We start from the raw sequence: 21,657 nt of genomic DNA on the forward strand, positions 1-21,657 counted from the left end.
AGCGTCAGCTATTACTTTAGCACTAAAAACAGGTTAACTAGGAAGAAGTTTATTTTGATTACACAATTCATGCAGCCTACATTTTGATAAAGTGTAATTGTGGGCAAATTTACCAAAGTTCGGTTTGCTCGTTTTTGAACTTTTGGGAAAAAATGCCAAAATCCAAATTTTCCACACAAAAAAAAAAAAAAATCGATCGATTTGATCTACATTTTTAACCAAACATTTCTAGTGAAATTGTTCAACTTCACTGGAGAATCTATGCTTGAAAATTAGTGGCAAAATCACTTGTGGTACTGTAAGTGGGTTCTTATTTATATTTTGTTATTTTAACTATTTAAAAAGCCCTGAATTACAATTGTTTTCCGGGCTTTGGTAATTAGGTGAATTCGCCCATCTCCACTGAATTGGCTCAGTGGAAAAGCACTTAAATAAAAAAAAATATATATATATACTTGGTTTATTTTTACATAAAACCTATGACTTCATATGTAATTCAGGATTTTCACTGTGATTGTAACCAATGGAAATAATTGTACATGGAATAATTTGCCCTGAACATTTTACACTCAAAGTAGTGAGTCAAAAATTACTCAGACAATAGAATTAATATTTATTTTTACATAAAACCTATGACTTCATATGTAATTCAGGATTTTCACTGTGATTGTAACCAATGGAAATAATTGTACATGGAATAATTTGCCCTGAACATTTTACACTCAAAGTAGTGAGTCAAAAATTACTCAGACAATAGAATTAATATATAAGTGCATATCTCATGCTGATATATGAGCCATGAGCCTACAAGGTGCGGTATTAGAAAATGTTATAATAGGTGAAAGGTGTTAGTACAATAAATTCTACAGGGTAATAATAACATTTTCCAGATGTTGTCTGCTTGATAGTGGACAATTGTAATAGATGTACACGCTCATTAGGAAAGCTCTGTATTCAGCAGGCTGTCCCTGTAGTGCAGAAATGCTACATACACACACCCACAACTCAAACTGTATTATCACCTTCTCTAGTATTTGCATCAATATCAATTTTGTAATATTGTGTATTCTAACTTTTGTTACATTTTAAGGTTACCCAGGCAGATAAGCCTGACACAATCCTAAAACTTACCGCTGAAAGGGGGGCATAATTTGACATAACAAATGCTGGTTCTGATATATTGACGATGTTTGCATCACTATTGGCTGTGTATGTTGAGGGTTAAAGCATTATAGGGCAAATACTGTAAGGCTCAGTGGTGTTTCTGCGAATGTACCAGTCTGTGGAGCTATAATACACACCGTAGCACCCACTGCTTCAAGACAATCTAGCAAGCCCAAGTACTTTGGCCTAGATACATCAAACTCTGATACAGAAAAAAATGCGATATTTGCAGCCATAAAAAGATTTTTTTTAATGGTAAAAGTCAAACTTGTACCTCTAAAAAATAATGCATTTTTTACCGCATCCGATAAAAATATAATGCGCTGCAAATAAATTACAAAATACTGCAAATTTAGGCATTTTCATGCTTGCCATTAACTGTAATATTTATCAGAAGCGGCCTACTGCCGAAAATACGACATGTCACCATATACAATACCCACAGTATGTATATAATGGCTAATATATTGGCCATTACATAACATAAACCAAGCATGGAATATGTGATAAAAAATAAACTACAACACATTAAAGTACAGATTAACCCCTTAGTTTTGCAAGTTGTAGATGCCCCAGGGAGAGAGGTTAGGCCCACAGTGGAGTGCAGGGGGATGGGAGAGGGTCTGGTGAGCGCGGTAGGGATTAACCCTTTGTTTGTCTAAGCGATTAGTAAAGCATTATGTGGCATCACTACCTCTCTCTCTTTCTGCTGGTAGTACAATCTAGCACCCTGCTGGCTTTCACCATTGCTCTGTTACATTGCTTGCCTACTTTTAAGTCTGCAGTAATGAATGGTGAGGTAGATGCAAAACCATTATAGGTTTCTTAGTGTAGTTTATATATATATATATATATATATATATATATATAATTTACAAGTGCTCTGCTCTTGTCAATGACGAGTTCATTATGATCTTTGTATGTTTTTACAATCTAGAATCCATATTAATACAATACTATGCAATAATTACTGTGAAAGAAAAACTGGGACAGTAATTCCCAATATTCTAACTTTACATATTATGCATCCTGACCAAATGTTCTATTTTTTTGTGACTTCGCATTTCCTAACACGACGTAAATTCCATCCCACTGGTGTCATTATGCACCATTTTTTCATCCCTTAAATAAATTAAGTTCGTTGCTGTATTAGAGACACGGGCAGATTGATAGTGAAATGTGGCCTGGGCTTTTCCCCTACCTGTCCTCCTCCCGCGACGTTGCAGTCAAGTGATACAGCATCACATGGCGCAGTGACGTCAATAGAGGAGGGCTGCTCTCTCCCCCGGCAATTATGCTGTGGGGAAGAGCATGGGGACTCTGTAACCATGATGCACCATGGGCGTGTTGTGGTGCCACACGGGCCAATGGTCCCACCAGTCATTTGTCCAGTGTCCTGATGGGCCAATCTGCCCCTGATTAAAGATTCCATATTGAGGAGTGGAAAAAGTAATGCTGAATGCATGGCCCAAATAACTCTAAATCTGCTTTCATTTGATTTGGCCCAAGTGACTGCCATGGATATTGAAAAGGTTTTCTTCATGAAATAAAGGTTTAGCAGATGTAGATCAGTTCTCAAACTAAGCAAAAACCAAATACTGCACGTCTTGGCTATTGTTTGATATATACTATCATCTACATACTGTATAAGTGGTTATGTATTAGGTCTCCTAGCTGTAAAACTAGTGCCAAAAGTCACATCAGTTTTATTGCAGAAAATAAAGGAGGGGGAGAGTGAGAAAGATATGGGAGTGAGAGCTAGGAGGGGGAGAGTGAGAGAGAGGGGGAGACTGAGAGAGAGGGGAATAGTGAGAGAGAGGGGAAGAGTGAGGCACAAGGGGAGAGGGAGACAGAGGGGAGAGGGAAACAGAGGGGTGGGAGCGAGTGAGAGAGAGGGGAAGACAGAGAGAAAGGGGAGAAATTAAGAGGGGAAGAGAGTGAGAGGGTGAGAGAGAGTTGAGAGAGAATGGGGAAGGGAAAGAGGGGAGAGAGAGTGGAGAGAGGGGGAAGAAGAGTGGGACAGAAAGAGAGGGTGGAAAGAGAGAGAAAGAGAAAGGGGATTGGGGAGCGAGAGATTGGGGAGTGTGTGAGAGTGAGGGGGGGCAGACTCACAGGACTGCCAACAACCTGGGGACCCAGTAGAGACTAGTCCCGGGCCCAAGGGAAAGCTGTCGGCTAGCATACTTATATTTCTACTTTTTAAAAAATCACTATAAAATAATCACTGCCATTAGTTTACTTTGATTCTTAGTGGAACTGCACCATGAACAAAAACCCTGCAGGCTGGGAAGTGCTTCATAGTTACATAGTTACATAGTTACATAGTAGATGAGGTTGAAAAAAGACGTAGGTCCATCAAGTTGAACCTATGCTAAATTTAGACAACAGATACTTTATCCTATATCTATACTTACTTATTGATCCAGAGGAAGGCAAACCAAAAAAAAACATTAAGGGGAAAAAATAATTCCTTCCTGACTCCAAGAATTGGCAATCAGATGAATCCCTGGATCAACATCCTTCCCATGTATACTTATTTGGTATATCCCTGTATACCTTTCCCATCTAAAAAGATGTCCAACCTTTTTTTGAACAAATCTATTGTATCTGCTATCACAGTCTCCATGGGTAATGAATTCCACATTTTAACTGCCCTTACTGTAAAGAACCCTTTCCTTTGTTGCTGGTGAAATGTCCTTTCCTCCAACCTTAAGGGATGGCCCAGAGTCCTTTGTACTGCTCGTGGGATGAATAGTTCTTTTGAAAGCTCCTTGTATTGTCCCCAAATATATTTTTATATAGTTATCATATCCCCTCTTAGACGCCTCTTTTCTAATGTAAATAAATCTAATTTAGCTAGCCTCTCCTCATAAGTTAGATTGTCCATCCCCTTTATTAACTGCACTCTCTCTAGTTCCATAATGTATTTTCTTACGATTGGTGCCCAAAAGTGTACTCCATATTCAAGGTGTGGTCTTACTAGTGCTTTGTAGAGGGGCGTAATTATGTTTACTTCCCTTCCATCCATTGCCAGTTTGATGCAAGATAAGTTCTTATTTGCCTTTGCAGCTACTGCATGACATTGGGCACTATTGCTAAGCCTGTAGTCTACAAGCACTCCTAAATCCTTCTCCATCAAGGATTCCCCCAATATATCTCCATTTAATTTGTAATTTGCCTTTTTATTCTTGCATCTGAACTGCATAACCTTACATTTATCTGTATTAAACCTCATCTGCCATTTACCTGCCCACGTTTCCAGTCTCTCCAAATCCTTCTGAAGAGAAATTACATCCTGCTCTGATTCTATTACCTTACACAATTTAGTATCATCAGCAAAGATGGAGACTTTGCTCTCGATACCAGCAATGTAACCTCTGATAGGTATGATTACCTAACTAGATATCAACATTTAGTACAGAATGTTATACTTATATTATACTATTACACAGTATGTCATCATTAAATAGTCGAACGTGTTAGATGATTGAGTATTTCTACTTTAGTATTTGTTGCTAATTGGACTTTGAACTTATTATAAATCAGGATTTCAGATAAAATACATAATTGTGTACATTATTCGCATACTGTAAATGTGAATGGCACAATGAGCTGGTTACATAGTACATAAATGAGTGCGCTTTATTAAATGTATCCAGCAGAAAAGACTGCGTTTCTGAAAACTGGGAGATTTACCAGGCGTATGACTGGATAAGGGATGGTGGTAAAGCCGAATGCTAACTGTTAAACACAAGTGTATCTTTGACATTTTCAATTAACAGAAAGTAATTACTACTTTTGTCTTTCACTCACTCTTCAAATAAAAATCGAAGAGGCATCTCCTGTAACGGACATCAACAGTAACAGTGGTTTGGAATGATAAAGCAAGTATTTGAATAGCAAAAAAATTACTCTAAAATGTAGAATTTGTAGAGGGACTCGAATATCTTCATTCAGATGTCTTGTTAATCATGTGCAGAACATAACACCAATGGAGAGAATCCTTGTAATTTGGGCAATCGCTACTGGTTTCATTAATTGTACCAGTCCTTGTTTGGAGGGTCTTGAATGTATTTCAAAATACACCACTAATGACAATACCACCAACAGTTTACAAAGTTGGAAGGCCACCTTGCTGTATCCTCATGTTCGATCTCTGTTAAAAACTTCCAGCAAATTTGCCTTTGATCATCAGTTTCCAATTTCATAAAAATCATGATAACTTTCAAGATCTGCAAAAATGTCATTGGGTTTCTTGCAACTCAGATTACAAAAACAAGCATTAATCCACATGACATTCCACGAGACTCCACTTCCGTCTGGGCATACGAACTGAACTTGAATGGTCTTTGACTTGTAGGGTGTGCAGCATCTGTCATCAGTGCAGACTCCACAAAATTTGGGCCTGTATGTATTTTTACTCACACAACCAGATATGGTAAAGTTCTTTCGTTCATCTTCTCTGTAAACTGCCAAACATTTTTTGCCAGTCTAAATGAAAAGACAGAAATAAAATAAACACAAGGTTTAATGCTATGGTGGATCTTTCACAAGCTAAACTCTTTCACATTCAGTGCTACTTTCACCAATGCAGTATTGCAAGGACATACTATGTTATGCCTTGCATCCCACTAAAGCACCGAATGAGTTAAAACAAAGATGAAGGCAATGGCGTCTCTGTTGCACTCAGGAACCAAATTTTATAGTCATAGTGACTGTTATATAATGATTTTTTGATTGCAGGAAAAATGCCCCGAAACGTTGTACATTTTTCCTGCAATAGAAACGTTTATATAATGTTCGTATGATTATGAAATGATGTTCCTGAGTGCAATGGAGACGCCAGTGCGTTCTTGTATAGTACTATTTGTGAGAACCTGGATTCTCTCACAGCGCTTCCTTCTTGCACCGAACAACAAACACCAGTAAATGTGAGTGCCTCTACCTCCTGTGTGTCTGCTATTAAAACAAAGATGTCATCCAAAAAGGATCAGAATCAGTTAGGTATTATTGGTTTTGATCAAATGAGCAAGACTACCTTGAAGTTTATAGGCCTGCTGATGTCAGAAACGCAAACGAAATTATGGAGACTTACAGAAAATCAGTGAGAGTTGACATGACTGGCTAACCCAACATGTGTAATGAGTCTGTAACGCTGAGGTGATGTCATATACTATAAAAATATAGCTGGGCTGACACGATTGTAAATTAAAGAGTCTGTGCAGGCTTATCTCGCACAGCTGGTACCTGGCAGCAGCAATAGGGGCTTCTGGAGTACTATAGTAAAGAATTATATGCTTACTCTCCTTCACAACTTCCTGCACGCTTTCCTCTTAGGTCTACTCAATCCCCTACTCCTCAAAGCAACCAGTAACCTGTATCCTTTTATTTGTCTTTAGTTCTCTTCCTTGTCTTCCTTTTTTGCAGAGGTTATAGTACAGATGTAGCAAGATTTACATCTCCTGAGCTGCAGACAAAAAAGCAAATATCTGCTGCTCAGGCCACAGTGTCCAACATGAATGTGCTGCAGGGTGGGGTCGCTGGTTCAGAATAGGACCCCTACAGTGTTAGGGTCAATCCTCAGGTGTTGGGGCCGCCATGGTCATATGACCGCAGCTTGCCCTGGTCCTGGAGACAGTTACCCTTGCCAGGTAAAAACAAATAACAAAACTGTGCGCTACTACCTAACTACCTATTAAGTATAAATGTAGAAATATACACAGTGCAGTGATTCCCTGAAGAAGTAGTTAATTCTACGAAACGCGTTGGATGTAACATTCTATTGCCTTATATCTGCCTATATTGGCCTTTGTCTATACACTGGCCTGTCCTGTTTTTATTTCATCCTGTGTGCTGTTTTGGACACATATGAGAGACTTTGTAAGACTGTTCAAACTTCCCTATTGAATCCACCACTGCTGTGGAGACAGTGACGTCACTACACAGCGTCCCGCGACGGAGCGGCATCGTGGCACGCTGAGGGCACCCCAGTGAGCTGCGGTCCTATCTCTGTGCAGAGGATATACCTGCTGAGGTATAGGAGCAGCTCTATATCGGCCAGGAAGCCGGAGCGATTTCACCGAGCCCCAATACCTGCTGCTGAACCTGGCTGCATGAAGGGAAATCCACTTGGGAGTGAAAGACTGACGTCCTGCCCCAGAATCAACCGAGCTGCATCAGCAGAGGGAAACAAGCACCTGAATCTACAGCTAACAGCTGCCGAGTGGTAAACAGTGTGATACACACTACATGCCTTTTACCAATCTTTTTCATGTACGCAGATATATTACCCCCTTTTTAATCTGATAATATATTGTTGAATTTACTTCACTATTTGGCGTTGTGCGCTGTTTTCTTTTGTTTCCATACCCTTGCCAGGTACTTGTTTTATTTTAAACCTTTTAAACATAGTGCATGTCTTGCACGATAATTGGGGCTATTCATTCAATTGTGACTGTGCCGAACAGGGAACTCTCTCATGAAAACTCTGATTGGTTTTAATAGGAGTTTCTATGTGATGGAGCCCTGATGTAAACTATCATAGCTTACTGAATAACCCCTAATGCATTTGAGTACCAAGCAGCTTAAGATCCAGGTCATTTAAAATTCAGATCCCTGTCCTCAACTTCAAAGCAACAAAAGAAAAAAAGATATTTAAATTAGGATGAACCTTTTCTGAAAATATGAGCGATTATGCAATAAATGGTGGTGGCAGTGCCATACACGGTGAACACATTCACTTCAATAGGTACCTGGTGTATCATACGACAACTGTACTTGGTACCACAATTATCACAATATGTACTATATATGTGAGTATCATCTCTCAGGGACACAGAGAGTAAGATAAAATGAAAACAACAGTGGTTCTAACACAGTAAGCTGAACCCTGTTCAAATAGAGGCTTCACATTTCATGTCCCCCAGGCTAAGAAGGGTTAAAGAACGTGAATCCGGCTTTTTATTGAGATCAAAGCAACACAAATATATCAGTCACTTGTCAAATCTCTTTCGTACCCTTATGTGTTTTGTTATATCCACTTCACATGGTCGCAGGTTACATAGACGACGTTCCTTCAGGAGCTTGCACTTGTCATTATCATTGGATATTCGTGTAGATATTCCCATCCCACAAGTTTTAGAACAGAGGCTCCACTGGGTTGTTTGAATAATGCAGTTGTTGTGCCAGGATTCACTATCATCTGCATAGGCTACAAGCAGAAAACAAAACAGTGGGGAGGGAATATTTATTAGGGCACACAAATGATGATGGTAGCAAAACTATGGAAAGCTGTTTCAAATTTTGTTTGCATTTCAAAAACGCAATTACATTCATTATATGGTATTCTTATTAATCGTTTATTTTTGACTGTTGTGCATTTAATATTGCAAAGTTCAAAGCTTCTTCACACCATCTAGAAGCTTTGGAGAGACCTTACCAAGAAGCATTTAATCATGAAGCGTGTCAAGGTTATGCTACAGAAAGGAAGCTGTTCAATGTAGGGCATTAAACTGCTTAAGCAGGGTGAGAATACACATCTTACTGATGTTTTCAGATAGCAATTACTCCTAGCTATGCAATATTAAATAAGACATTCATACTTATTCAGACATTCAGCTAATTATTTTCTGATCTAGCACCTGAACTATTGTACAACAAGAACTCCCTACAGATATCACCAAATAGAGGCTGATCAGAGTATTGGGATGGGAAGGAGGTCGTTTCAAAGTAACTATGGCAGGGGCATTGCTGGTCTCAGATAACTAATAAATGCAAAATCTCCTTTCCCCACAAAATTATCTTTTAAAGACCTTTATTGAGTAGGTTGTGAAGCTGTCTTCCCCATGCTAAAGAATAAGTCAAACATCTCCAGCAAAGAGAGAGCCTTTACAGCATTTTGAATAAGTATCTAAGTCAATATAATAATAATATTAATAATAATAATAACAATAGAGGGGCGCATGCGCGGCGACTGAACTGCATGGACGTCTGAGCCATTTGCTCCGTCTTCAGCCGGCGGCAAAGTATTAAAAACTAACAGCACAACACGATTAATAAATAAATAAACTGATTCAAAGCTGCCTTAGGACGGCAGGATGTCGAAGGGGACTCGCTCAAAGCGTACATCTACAGTCCTCACCGATTACTTCACGAAAGGGGATTCTGCACGCATGAAGAACCAGGAGAATATGGCGCGCAGCGGCTCCGAATTGGAGGAGGAGGAGGAGGAGGTTGGAGCAGAGAGGGAAAAAAGCACCACGGACAACCCAATCGTTAGACGAAGCGATTTAAAAGAATTCTGCCAGGATATCAAGAGATGCCTGCAATCTGAACTGGCGGAAATACGGGCAGACATATGGGGGATTGGGGAGAGGACTGACTCGTTAGAGAGGAAAATGGATGCCACAGCAAAAGCACCCCAACGCACTGATAAACAAGTGGCATGGGTGCAGGAATCGGTCAGAGAGATTGTGGACAGGCAAGAGGACGCGGACAATCGAGACCGAAGGAACAATTTACGCATACGTGGGGTGCTAGAAACAGAGACAGATCCTGAGGATTTTATGGGGAGGTGGTTGCAACACCTAATGCCTGACTGAGCAGAGCGAGACCTGCACCTCGATCGCTGCCACAGAGCATTGAGAGCTAAGCCCCAACCTGGAGACCGACCACGTGATATAATCGCTCGATTCCATTTCTTCCGAATTAAAGAAGCATTTGGACAAATGACCAGAAATGAGGTGGAGTTTGAAGGTCACAAAATCCACGTGTATCAGGACATTTCCCCCACCACCCTAATAAAAAGACAACAGTTGTCCCCAATTACGAAAGTCCTAAGAGAGGAGGGAACCCGGTATAGGTGGCTGTACCCCTGTGGCCTTCTGGTGGTCCAGAACGGTAAGGCCCACACTATAAGGCGCCTTGAAGATGGTGTCCCCTTCCTCACGAAACTGGGGCTCCAAGATAAGATCCCAGAGGGGATGGAAACAGGAGAGCCAGCTCCCGAGCCAACATGGAGAGAAGGCAGAAGAGGGGAAAAAAAGAAACAAGCCCGCAACACTAAGTGAAGTCCCCCGCGATAGTTCCAGTTTGATGACATTCACTACCTGTTCCAGATGAGGCCTAGATGATGCAAGCTCAGCCCTGGACTCCCTCAGGTCAGTGGCACTCCTGTACCTGGGCTCGGACGGCGCTCCCCTCCAAATGGCGGCCATCTTGGACTGGCATCCACCCCATACTGAAGGAGAGGCGGAGCGGGGAGGAACCAGGGGAGGAGCTATCTCCTCTCGCGAGACGCTAAAGAGATGGTAGCCTTGCCACACACAAGATGGCGCCGCGACCGGAAGGAGGGATGACGACACAAGCAACAGCCGGCGAGCGCCCTAGATACCCGCGCTGGATAATGACAATGCACTAGCACAAACGGGGAGGGAGGAGAGTGAACCGGGGGACCTTGGAGAAAAAGGGAGAGAACAGGGAAGCGCAAAATGAGGGAGAGCAGGTAGAAGAGGGGGAAGCTCTCCGAATCAGAGGAGAAGTAGAAAACATAAGGAGCGCCCTAAAATAAAATAAAATAAAACCAAAGCTAATGGGAAGGGAGGCATGAAGCAATACAACATATGAGGGATGACTCCGTACTACCTAGCTTCACCGCAAATTTACAAATACACAGAGTAGAAGGAGGAGAGGTGGACACACATGACACAGGAGACATATTAGGAAATCTGGAGCGCCCTGAACACAGCACCCTCAGGCTTAGATACTCGCCCTCTACCTCAGCCACACAGACAGGCGACACAGAGGGAGCACCCCTTTTGGGCTACACGAACAGGCCGAATTCATAGAGCATACAGAACACCTACAAGCTCAAATTGAACCCCCAAAATACCCATAACATATATATAAGCATATAAGTTTCACAGAGGAGTGCTACTGAGCATGGCAATATGTATTTAAAACCAGAGACATAACATAAAACACAGCCAAAGCTCAGTGCACATCCAGAAAAACTTATATACGGTACAGTGCCTAAATATACATGTATAAATAACTAATAAATAAAATGGTCTTTTAGTTTAACATTTTGGCCAAATTGTTGTAAGCCCTTGAGCCAAACTTCACGGCAGACCACGTTTCAAGGGTCCCTACACTAATATAAATTCTTAATAACCTGTGCATCCAGATTTATAAAAGTTTTATATGCAGATGCAGCTGCCGGCCGGAGCTGCAGTCTGGTCGGTGCCATGAGCCTACAACCTCGACTCGGGGAACCCACCCCGAAGTGTGAGGAAGTCCTTGGGAGGAGGGGAGTTGGAGCCGCCAAGCAGGCAGGCGGAGGCCTGGAAGCGACCCCAGGAGACCCCCACATTCCAAAGGCATGGGAAGGGCAGTGGCCCGGGGCCACTAGTATCTTCCCCACTACATGTACCTTCCCTATTGTCTCTTTTGTCCCCATTGTGTACCCCACCCCCCCCCCATATCTTCTACCAAGGTGGAGCAACATTGCAGCCTGAAGCACTGCAGGATTTTGCAGGGACGTGGGAGATCCCGAGGACCATCGGGCCACCTTGCTGGGAAACTTGACTGACGACAGGTGAGACACACCATATAATATGGCACTAAAGGTCATATCACATAATACGAAAGGACTTAACTGCCCCCGCAAAAGAAAGGTAGCCCTCACAGACTACAGGAGAAAGGGTGCAGACGTGGTACTACTACAGGAGACACACTTTAGCTCCACCAGCTTCCCAAAATACTTTGACAAACACTATACGCAGGCGTTCCTATCCTCCGCAAAGGAGAAGAAGCGGGGAGTAGCAATACTTATCCATAAAGGAATAGACTTAGTGGTAGATACAATTAAGAAAGATAGAGAGGGGCGGTTTCTCCTACTGACAAGGTCTATCCAACAACAACATATCACATTGGTGTCTATATACGCTCATAATGGACAAGACACTGATTTCCACACAGCAACTTTTAAGGCAATTCAGAGACACACCAAAGGCGCTCTAATAATAGGAGGCGATTTCAACGCAGTGCTGAACACGACTCTAGATAGATCAGGACCCCCAAGGGCGGGCCCACAGGCAAGACCAAACGCACTGGAAAAAGGGCTTCTAGACTTAGAACTAGTGGACATCTGGAGGGAACTACAACCCCTAGACAAAAATTATACTTTTTACTCCCACCCACATAACTCCTTCAGCAGAATCGATTACTTCTTTGTTAATAGCAGACTGGTCCCGCAGATCTCCCACACAGGGATCCACGATATTTTGTGGTCTGATCATGCACCCATAGAGCTACGGTGTACACGAATAGGTATGGACAGGCCAAGAGCAAATTGGAAACTGAATGAATCTCTTTTAAAATACCGGAGATACAACAAAGGATAGGTAATGAAATTAGACAATTCTTTAGAGAAAATAAGGGGAGCGTTCAATCTCATATCACCCTCTGGGAGGCACACAAAGCAACACTAAGAGGGACTTTAATCAGTATTGCGGCCAAGAGAAAGAGAGAGAGAAACGCTAAAATAATGGCAGATCAACAGGAATTGAGAACCCTTTGGGATCAGCATAAGCGGTCTCCTGACCCCGCAACCCTTCAAAAGATTAAAGACACTCAGACGAAGCTAAATTTGTTACTCACATCTCAGGCCGAGAAGGCGCTGACTTGGTCAAAGAGGAAATTTTTTGAAAAAGCAAACAAGCCAGATACCTTGCTAGCCAGAATGCTCAACCCCAGGGGAAAGAGTTATAACATTCAGGTGATTAAAACACAATCAGGTACAACCTCGGCTAACCCTCAAAATATAGTGGGAGAATTGAAAAAATTTTATGAGCAATTATACGATGGGAAGAAGGTGTTCCGCTCCTCTACCACAGACGGGGCCCTTCGGGATTTCCTGAGGGGTGCGAACCTCCCAGGTCTGGGGGTGGTTGAAAGAGAGGTATTGGGTAGAGATTTCACCTTGGAAGAGGTTATGGAGGTAATCAATAATTTGAAACCCTCTAAGGCCCCGGGTCCTGACGGATTCTCTAATCTTTACTATAAAAAATATAAACAGCAACTGACACCTCATCTTCTACGCATGTTTAACCAAGTACTGGGGGGAACCCCTTTCCCTCGACATATGCTCCAAGCGTCCATCTCAGTAATACCCAAACCGGGAAAAGACCCGCAGGAATGTTGTAGCTACAGACCAATTTCCCTGATTAATTCGGACATTAAAATCTATGCGAAATTATTGGCCAACCATTTGAGTCTAGTCCTACCCAGGCTGGTGCACCCAGATCAAGTCGGGTTTATCGCGGGCAGGCAGGCAGCAGATAACACCAGACGAATCATTGATCTGTTAGAAATAGCCAATACAAGATCAATTCCAGTTATGGCACTCAGCCTGGACGCAGAAAAGGCATTTGATAGGATAGACTGGCCATACTTAGAGGCTACACTTGGAGCATTTGGACTGGGGGAGAAGGTGACGAGAGCTATTTTGGCCCTATATTCAGATTCGTCAGCGAGGGTGACCCACCGAGGATACGTTTTGGATCCCGACTCAATTAGAAGTGGCACGAGACAAGGCTGCCCGCTCTCCCCACATCTCTTTGCTTTATGCATGGAACCCCTAGCTGCTCAGATTAGAGACAGTAGGGACATCTCAGGTATTGTCATTGGAAGCCAGTCGCATAAAGTGGCACTCTATGCGGATGATGTATTCCTGATAATCGCTAAGCCCCTTACCTCTCTGCCAAACCTATTTGACTTACTCGGGAGGTTTAACAGGATCTCCGGATTCAAAATTATTCAGGCTAAATCCGAGGCCATGAACATAAATTTGCCAAAACCTTTAGAGAAGCTGATCACCCTCAATTTCAATTTTGCATGGCAGCAGAATCACATTAAATATCTGGGAATTAACGTGACAAAGACAACCAAGCTGCTATACCAGGCCAATTATCGTAAATTAATAAGCACCCTGAATGGGGACATCCGGCGATGGGCTACACATACAATTTCTTGGATCGGGACGATCCACTGCATTAAGATGCATCTGCTCCCCAGCCTTCTTTACCTGCATCAAACCCTACCAGTGCCGATACGATTGAAGGAAACCCTCGCGCTTCAATCAGAAATAGATACATTTATCTGGGGAGGTAGGAAGGCGAGAGTAGGCAAGCAGATAATGCGTAGACAAACAGGGGCAGGAGGGCTGTCGGTACCTTGCTTGTTCTCATATTATAAAGCGGCACAATTATGCCAAATTGTGCAATGGCACGCCGACCCGGACTCAAAAAGATGGGTCGAGATAGAACAGGAGATTTGCTCCCCAATTGACTTGAAACACCTAATTTGGCTCCCTAAAAAGGTGCGATCGGACACCAAATGGCCGCTATCCTCAATGACCAACTCACTCTCGGTGTGGGAGAGCACGAGGCTTAAGTGTTCCCTGACCCATCAAAAATCTGGTATGACCCCCCTATGGGATAATCCATTTTTTGCTCCGGGGCTGAACGGTCCTAATTTCGCAATCTGGAAAGCTAACCATCTCAATAGATTAACAGATCTGGAGGGTAGAAGAGGCATACAAACTTTTGATCTACTAAAGTCTGATAACAATATCCCGAATGCTGAATTCTTTAGATACCTCCAGATCAGAGCATTTTACCAGACGTATCAACCAATAAGCCCATTAACAAATTACGAAAAGCTCTGTCGATCAGTGACAACCACTAAGGGACTCATATCGCAGTTATACAAGGAAGTGATGGGTTCGGAGGTAGAAGTGGCCGAAAAACTGGGTTATATGACCAGATGAGAGTCTGACCTGGGGGAGGAGCTGGAACTAGAGGAGTGGACAAAAATCGCGACTGCGGTCTCCAAGAGCTCCATGTGCACGACCCTACGGGAGAACGCATATAAAGTTATGATGAGATGGTACTACACCCCCACAAAATTAGCTAAATTTCTGCCTGGTTACTCCCCATTGTGCCCCAGACAATGTGGACAGCAAGCAGACTTGCTACACATGCTGTGGTCCTGCCCCAAAATAGTCGGGGTCTGGGAACAAATCAAAGATTGGCTAAATAGAATCCTAGACGTTGAGGTCCCGTTGGACCCATGATTGTTCCTTCTGAACAGGCCGCAAAAAGACCTATCCAAGCATACCCATAAACTGATATCGCACTTTGCAACGGCAATGAGGGGAGAGATCACAGCACGTTGGAAACAAAATATGATCCCATTAATAGCAGCAATTCGGAATAGAATCTGGACGGTCTGTCAGATGGAAAAACTGACCAGCCTCGTACAAGACACAGGCGAAAATTACCTAAAAGTCTGGATGCCGTGGCTGGCCCAGATAGACATACCGGGGGTGGACAGGTCCACAATCTGGCAGTGATAGAGAGAAATGCGTTCTCCCGTGGTAGTGCAGCACAAACACAAACAATGACAACAAAAATAAGAGACAGACGGGAGACATTGAGAGACCCACGAGGGGGGCGCAGATGAGACCGGTGAGATCCCAGCCACCCCCTGTAAGAGATGGGCCGAAGGTGATAAGGTCCGCAGCGGAACCACAGTAGAAGATAATCCCCCCCCTCCCACCCCCCCTATTTACCCTACGCTTAGAATAGAGGTGTCTGTCTGTCTGTATGTCTCCCCAGTCTGTCCTGTGCATAGCTAGAATACATGGAAACTGGACTTTGATCTGATTCTGTGATGGATAAAAATGTATGCATTGTCTGATGTACATATGACCCTTTAATAAAACTTAAGTTGGAAAAAAAAAAAAATAATAACGATTTTGGGCCTTAAAGGGATATTTTATTTGTACCCTGACCTAAACCAGGTTCCCCAGAACACATCCAGGGTCCCCAGATGTCTGTGCACCCACTGGATCCACAGATATGTGTAGTTTCTGTGTAACAATTTTGACACAAAAAAAAAAAGACAAATATTGCCGCTGGACTACAAGCATGACAGCGGTGTCACCAATAGAAAGTCTACCGATGTAGTGGCAGTTTTTCTATTGGCTGCTGGGCCAAGTCCTGACCCTGCCGACATTGTGTCACAGAGTATTCCACCCATTGCCGGAGCACCCACAACATGCTTCCTTCTTTGTCTTCATTTCTTTGTTTTGGTCCTTCAAATATTCATGCAGACTTCAATGAAAGTATCAATCTTTTTAATCTACAAGTAAATCTGCATCTTAGTAAAAGCAGCTGCTTAAATCTAATACATTCTAATAAACTAACTGCTTATTCCTCACCCAAATCCATGGTAAGGCAGTCTGATAGAATTCATTCCTTGAGAGTCTCTCGTCAAGCTTCCATAAATGATTTGTAAGGCCCAGGTCGAGTTGGTTACCAATGGCTTATAGAACCTCAACCAGTGCCGTCGTTTTAGAGTTATTTATTTGAATAATATTGGGGGTTATGCATTAAATAGTATTCTATAGACTTTTGGTGCATAATACGGCTGCTAAAAAAACTGGTGATGACTCTCTGACCTCGGAATTTGCTTTTTTATGTTAAATAATATATATTTCCTGATCATTCCTGGCCCACGGAGGAGACAGCAGTCTGCGTCACTGAACCTCACTTGATATGATACAATTTACTAAACAGACTTCAGAACACAAACCTGAAGAGGCGACATGACGTGGAGATGCTTTTCTAAACCTCTTCATATCATCACATATCCACTGTTCACAGCATTTCCCTGCCATTTTAATGCGCTTAGGGTTTTGACACCAGACTAGTGGTGGTCTGGAGTTTGTGCAGAGTGGCATACATCCTATGTCCCCATTGAGGCATGTGCAGTTGAACTTGCAGTTGGGCTGGAAACTCTGACCGTTTGCGTATCTGATTCCATTGAGAAGACAGCCAACTCCAGTCATTTCTAGCAAACGATAAAGAACACGAGAGAACAAAGGTGTCAACACTAAGAATTATGATCCCCTGTGTTTGCTTCATACCACCTAATCAAATGAAAATAATATTAATCATGTAATGTCAGCTTCACATGTTGTATCCCATGAGCTGCTGAACAGTTTTAAAGAACAGTAGAAATACGAGAAGAGAATACATGGAAATAAGGGAAATATTTTTGGAAATAACCCAGAGTTCCATTATTAAATTCAACATTGTGTGCAAGAGGCTGAAGAATTCCTACGGACTGTAAATATGACTCTATCCAGTAACTGTTACCACTGTGGACTTTCTGTACGCTAGAGCTAAAATAATGGCAAGCAGTATTTCATTCCTTTTGCCAGTGAAGAAACATTCCTTTGGAAGAACTTTGTGATAGGCTTACTTACTACTGGTATGTCTTATCTGACTACGCCTACGAAATTCGATGTACAATGAGCAATCCAACTTCCAGTAGGAAGCACTCAGCTACTCTACTATTTTACCCCCTTTTTTAGTTTGCTTAATGGTTATGTCACAAGATATATTTATTAGCTTTGTGAGTTGAGACATGAAATCTGAACTGCTAAAAGAAATGGCAGGATGGGAGTGGCAAACACATACAGCAATTTAGTTGTTATTTCTAAGGAATTGAAATACGAGTATGCAGACTACTGCAGACTTAAAAATGTGTTTTTGTTCCCACACTCACACATTAAAATGAATTGAAAGAGTAATTGAATCTGAGTGTGGGACTTCCGTTCTTCACTTTCCTTGATGTACAGTATGAATATGTGTTCCGGTGGATGGCCTGTGACGAAACGGCAACGTCTCTGAGCTAATTTGTGCCACTAGTATGTACATGTGCTCATTAATACTAGTAACTATTGTGTATATAATTGCAAAGAGAACAATAACAGATACTCTGTACAGTTGTAAAGTTTTTACAGGCAACTGTACTGTATGTAAGCACTTCTTCCAGGCAGAGAGAGGAATGTACTAGCCTCTCATAGTGAGCAGAATGGAGATATAAAGTAGATTTTAGAAAATCCCAATGCCACACAAAAAATGTGATTATTTTCTGAAACACAAAACTACAGGGAGACTGCATGTAAAATATGAATGGGTAAATTAAAAGCAAAATATAAACTAAAAATAAACACCTGAAACAGCTAAAGTGACTTTTTAGCCTACAACACTAATATATACACATCATTCTTCATCACAGAAACGCACAATAAGATGCTCTAATAACCCTCTTACAGTATAAAGTATATGTCACAGAGTAACAGCGTGAGTACTTGTTTTGAACTAGAGACTTGGTTTCCATGTTATGACATTGGCCAGGACTTACGCAAGTAAAATAAATATGGTATGCTTAGATATAGGTGGAAAAATGAGCAGCATGGAGTTGAGGTGCTGGCATTAGAAGACTGAGAGCCCACTTTACAAATCCTTTCCATTATTTAGTTGAACTGTATTAAGTACTATGTAAAATGCTATTAATACATTAATAATACGATTATAAATATAGGTACCAATATTTAATACTTACGTCCACATAGTCCTACTTCGTACCTAGGATAGTCCCGGCTATAGTCACAGTACAGTCCTTTATGGAAGTCACATACATCAGCCTCTGTGCAATTTTCTCCCAGCTGTTTGGCACATGCTCTACAGCAATCACATCCGTCAGTGACCAGGCTGACTCCTGCACGACACACAGGTGGGATCTTTGGGCATTCACAAGGCCACTTACAATACTGCACCCGCTTGTAACCTTCTGATACTGCAGTGACAGGTGACATGGTGGTGATGTTTTGGGAAATAACCTACAAAATGTAAACAAAAAAAAAAACCTTCACTTCACTTGGTCATATTAAATCAGAGTTAATGATCAATATTGGTATCATACTTAAGTAAATATGTCCCTAAACAGATATAGATAGCATTTGATTTACAAAATTGCCTATTCACGGTCATGATTTGTTGTACAGCAGGTTGAAATTATAGTGTGCAGAGCTTTGAAACTGGTCTTATTTCCATGTGTACTATTTAAAACTACACAACACCAACACCTCCTCAAATAATTAATATTCTGGATCTTTTATTTCAAAACTGAAGAAACTTGGTTTTGAAATATATGATACATTTGATCTAATTGTAGATATCATTAGCATCAGCTTGGAGAAAAAACAGTTAAAATAAATACTAAAATGTATACACCCACGTAAGATATAAATCTAACCTGGATCACTGTTTACTGTTTATAGTTCTAACGCAACAAATGTGAGTATTCTAGTATTAAGACCGTATGCAAAGTAAAGGGTTCAATGATAATTGTAGCACATTGAGGGTGCATTGCCTTTAAAATAAATAGGTTAGAAGCAACGAGTTTCTGGCGCTGAATCACATTCATTTCAGCTCAAGTGACCCCTTGCTTCCCGAGACACTTACATCTGAAGGTGCCAGTACCCCACCTCTGTTTAAAGGTCCAGTGGAAAGCGGCCCCATAGGAAGCATCAAGGTATGACATTACGGCTTCCCATTGGTCCGCGGGACACGGGATCTTTAAGCACACATTTTCTGTGTCCAGCTGCTACCACCAGTCTCTTCAGATGTAAGTATCTCAGGAAGCACATGGTCTCCAGAAGTGAAATCAACACAGTACAGCTCTGGAGACCCCCTGGTTCAAGCCTAGAAAAAAAAATGCATGAGATAAATCCACATTAAGTTGTAATATATTGTGACTAATATGGCAGCAGATAGAAATGTGACTGGTGTTTTGTCTAGACCCGTAAAAGAATATATGCTTCATATGGTATTTTGTGACAATTTGCCAAACTCATGTTGATATTGGAACACATCTTGGGCCTCATGCAGAGAGCATAGAATTTTAAAATTGGCGAATTTCATAAAAAGTAGCTTTTTTGGAGAGTTTTATTCTCCATATGCAGAAAAGTGCGAATTCTGCTATGTTTAACATGGATGCGTGTGGCGAGTTTAAATTGGCGAGATGCGCGCTTCAGAAACGTGTAAAAACAAATTTGCGCCTTTTTTTTCCCCTTTACTATAGGCGGCGAGCGCCATCTTGCCATCTTTTCCTGGCGCGGCAAAAATGCGAGAATCGCGCCATTTTTTGGTGCGAACAGCCGCTACTTGCCGTTCGCACCTCTCTGCATTCGGAGAGTTTTAAAAATGGCGAGATGGAGGTTCTCGCCAGCCGCGAGGCGAATTTTATCAATTGAAAAAACAAAATGGCGCGTTTTTCGGAACTCGCCATTTTCTGCCGGTTTCTGCGCGAAATTGTACAAAAAATGGCGAATTTCGAAATAACGATGCTCTCTGCATAAGGCCCCTTGTTTTAATTCAACATATCTTTTTAACTACCCTGTAATTTTGACCTATCTTTTGACAATCTGCAGAAACAATCAATTCATACGAGACGAAAATAACCCGGAGAAAAAGGAATTCCAGCAAGTCAGAAAAAGTCAAGGACTTTCCAACAAATTTTTACTTTAAGAGTTTGAGGGGCCTATAATGTTCTTACAGTGTACAGGTCGAGCTGGGTTTTAGCCTGAAAAAAATGTCCTCAATATATCTGATACTTAGAAACCGGGTTGATGAATTCTTGATAGAATTAAGATTAACCTTTACATTGTTCTTATTAGATTGCTGATACAGCATGGGCCCTGGCATGCCTGAGCCCCTTCTGATGTACCAGGTACGACATACAATAGGCACTTTTTCTATAGGGTGGACAAGCCAACCACTCCAACAGCTAGATCAGTTAATGGATCGATCACTTGACTTTGAAGAGCCGAGGTCAAGAGGCACCCATGTGCCGCCGGAACCATGGCAGTCAAAAGTTTAAGGCAGCAACTGTTCTTATTTTTACAGGATGGGAAACGTGCGGATTATCGGGAGCTGAACCGTGCTATTTTCAGCTTCGGAGACTACTGGCTCCTAGATACTTATTAGTGAAGTTAACGGGTAGAGATGGATGGGAAAATAATTTACCAAAGATCGAATCTGCGGCAAAAAAAACAGTATTTATTTACAAGTGCAAATATTCGTGAGTTTTTTATAAAAAAGGTTGGTTCGCCCAACTTAAAACGCCTTTAAAACCTGAATAGAAGTTTCCATAAGGGAATGACACCATTTCACTTAAATGCATAACCACCCTATTCTCATAATATGAGCGGGTAGGCCCGATGCAGTTATATTTGCAAAAGATTCACAATGTGTAATTTGTTTTTTTTTTTATAAGGATTACAACTGTAAATGGTAACAATGACATAGCATAATGTTAAGAGCAAAACTATGAAGCTGCAGTTACAGCAATCTAAAACATATGTGATATAGAAAGAAGTTACCAAAGAGTAGTATCTGAGAATGCTAGTATAGTGCAGATATCAATCACATGTAACTCAGAGTACAGATGCAGCCACCAGTATTAGAACTCTTGCCTTTAAAATTCTGGGGCAGTAAATGCCTCAACTTTGCTGCAACTTTGCCTCAACATTTCTGTGAGATTCTTAATGGCCCATGGATTAACACAGCAGGGGTC

General features: G+C 41.7%; 1 protein-coding gene across 1 annotated transcript in view; it reads right to left on the reverse strand.

Annotated features, from left to right (window-relative positions):
* Positions 1-2,004: 2,004 nt before the first annotated feature.
* The window catches only part of CCN4 (cellular communication network factor 4), a 77,124-nt gene continuing 57,471 nt past the window's right edge, over positions 2,005-21,657 (reverse strand). The window contains exons 2-5 of the mRNA XM_075581835.1: positions 18,643-18,919; positions 16,822-17,079; positions 8,181-8,374; positions 2,005-5,655 (exon numbers count right to left, since the gene is read on the reverse strand). Coding sequence (XP_075437950.1) covers positions 5,356-5,655; positions 8,181-8,374; positions 16,822-17,079; positions 18,643-18,919 — 1,029 coding nt within the window. The 3' untranslated portion in view covers positions 2,005-5,355. The remainder of the gene's footprint in view (positions 5,656-8,180; positions 8,375-16,821; positions 17,080-18,642; positions 18,920-21,657) is intronic.

This window comes from Ascaphus truei, chromosome 2, assembly GCF_040206685.1.
Source record: "Ascaphus truei isolate aAscTru1 chromosome 2, aAscTru1.hap1, whole genome shotgun sequence".
Lineage (NCBI taxonomy): Eukaryota > Metazoa > Chordata > Amphibia > Anura > Ascaphidae > Ascaphus > Ascaphus truei.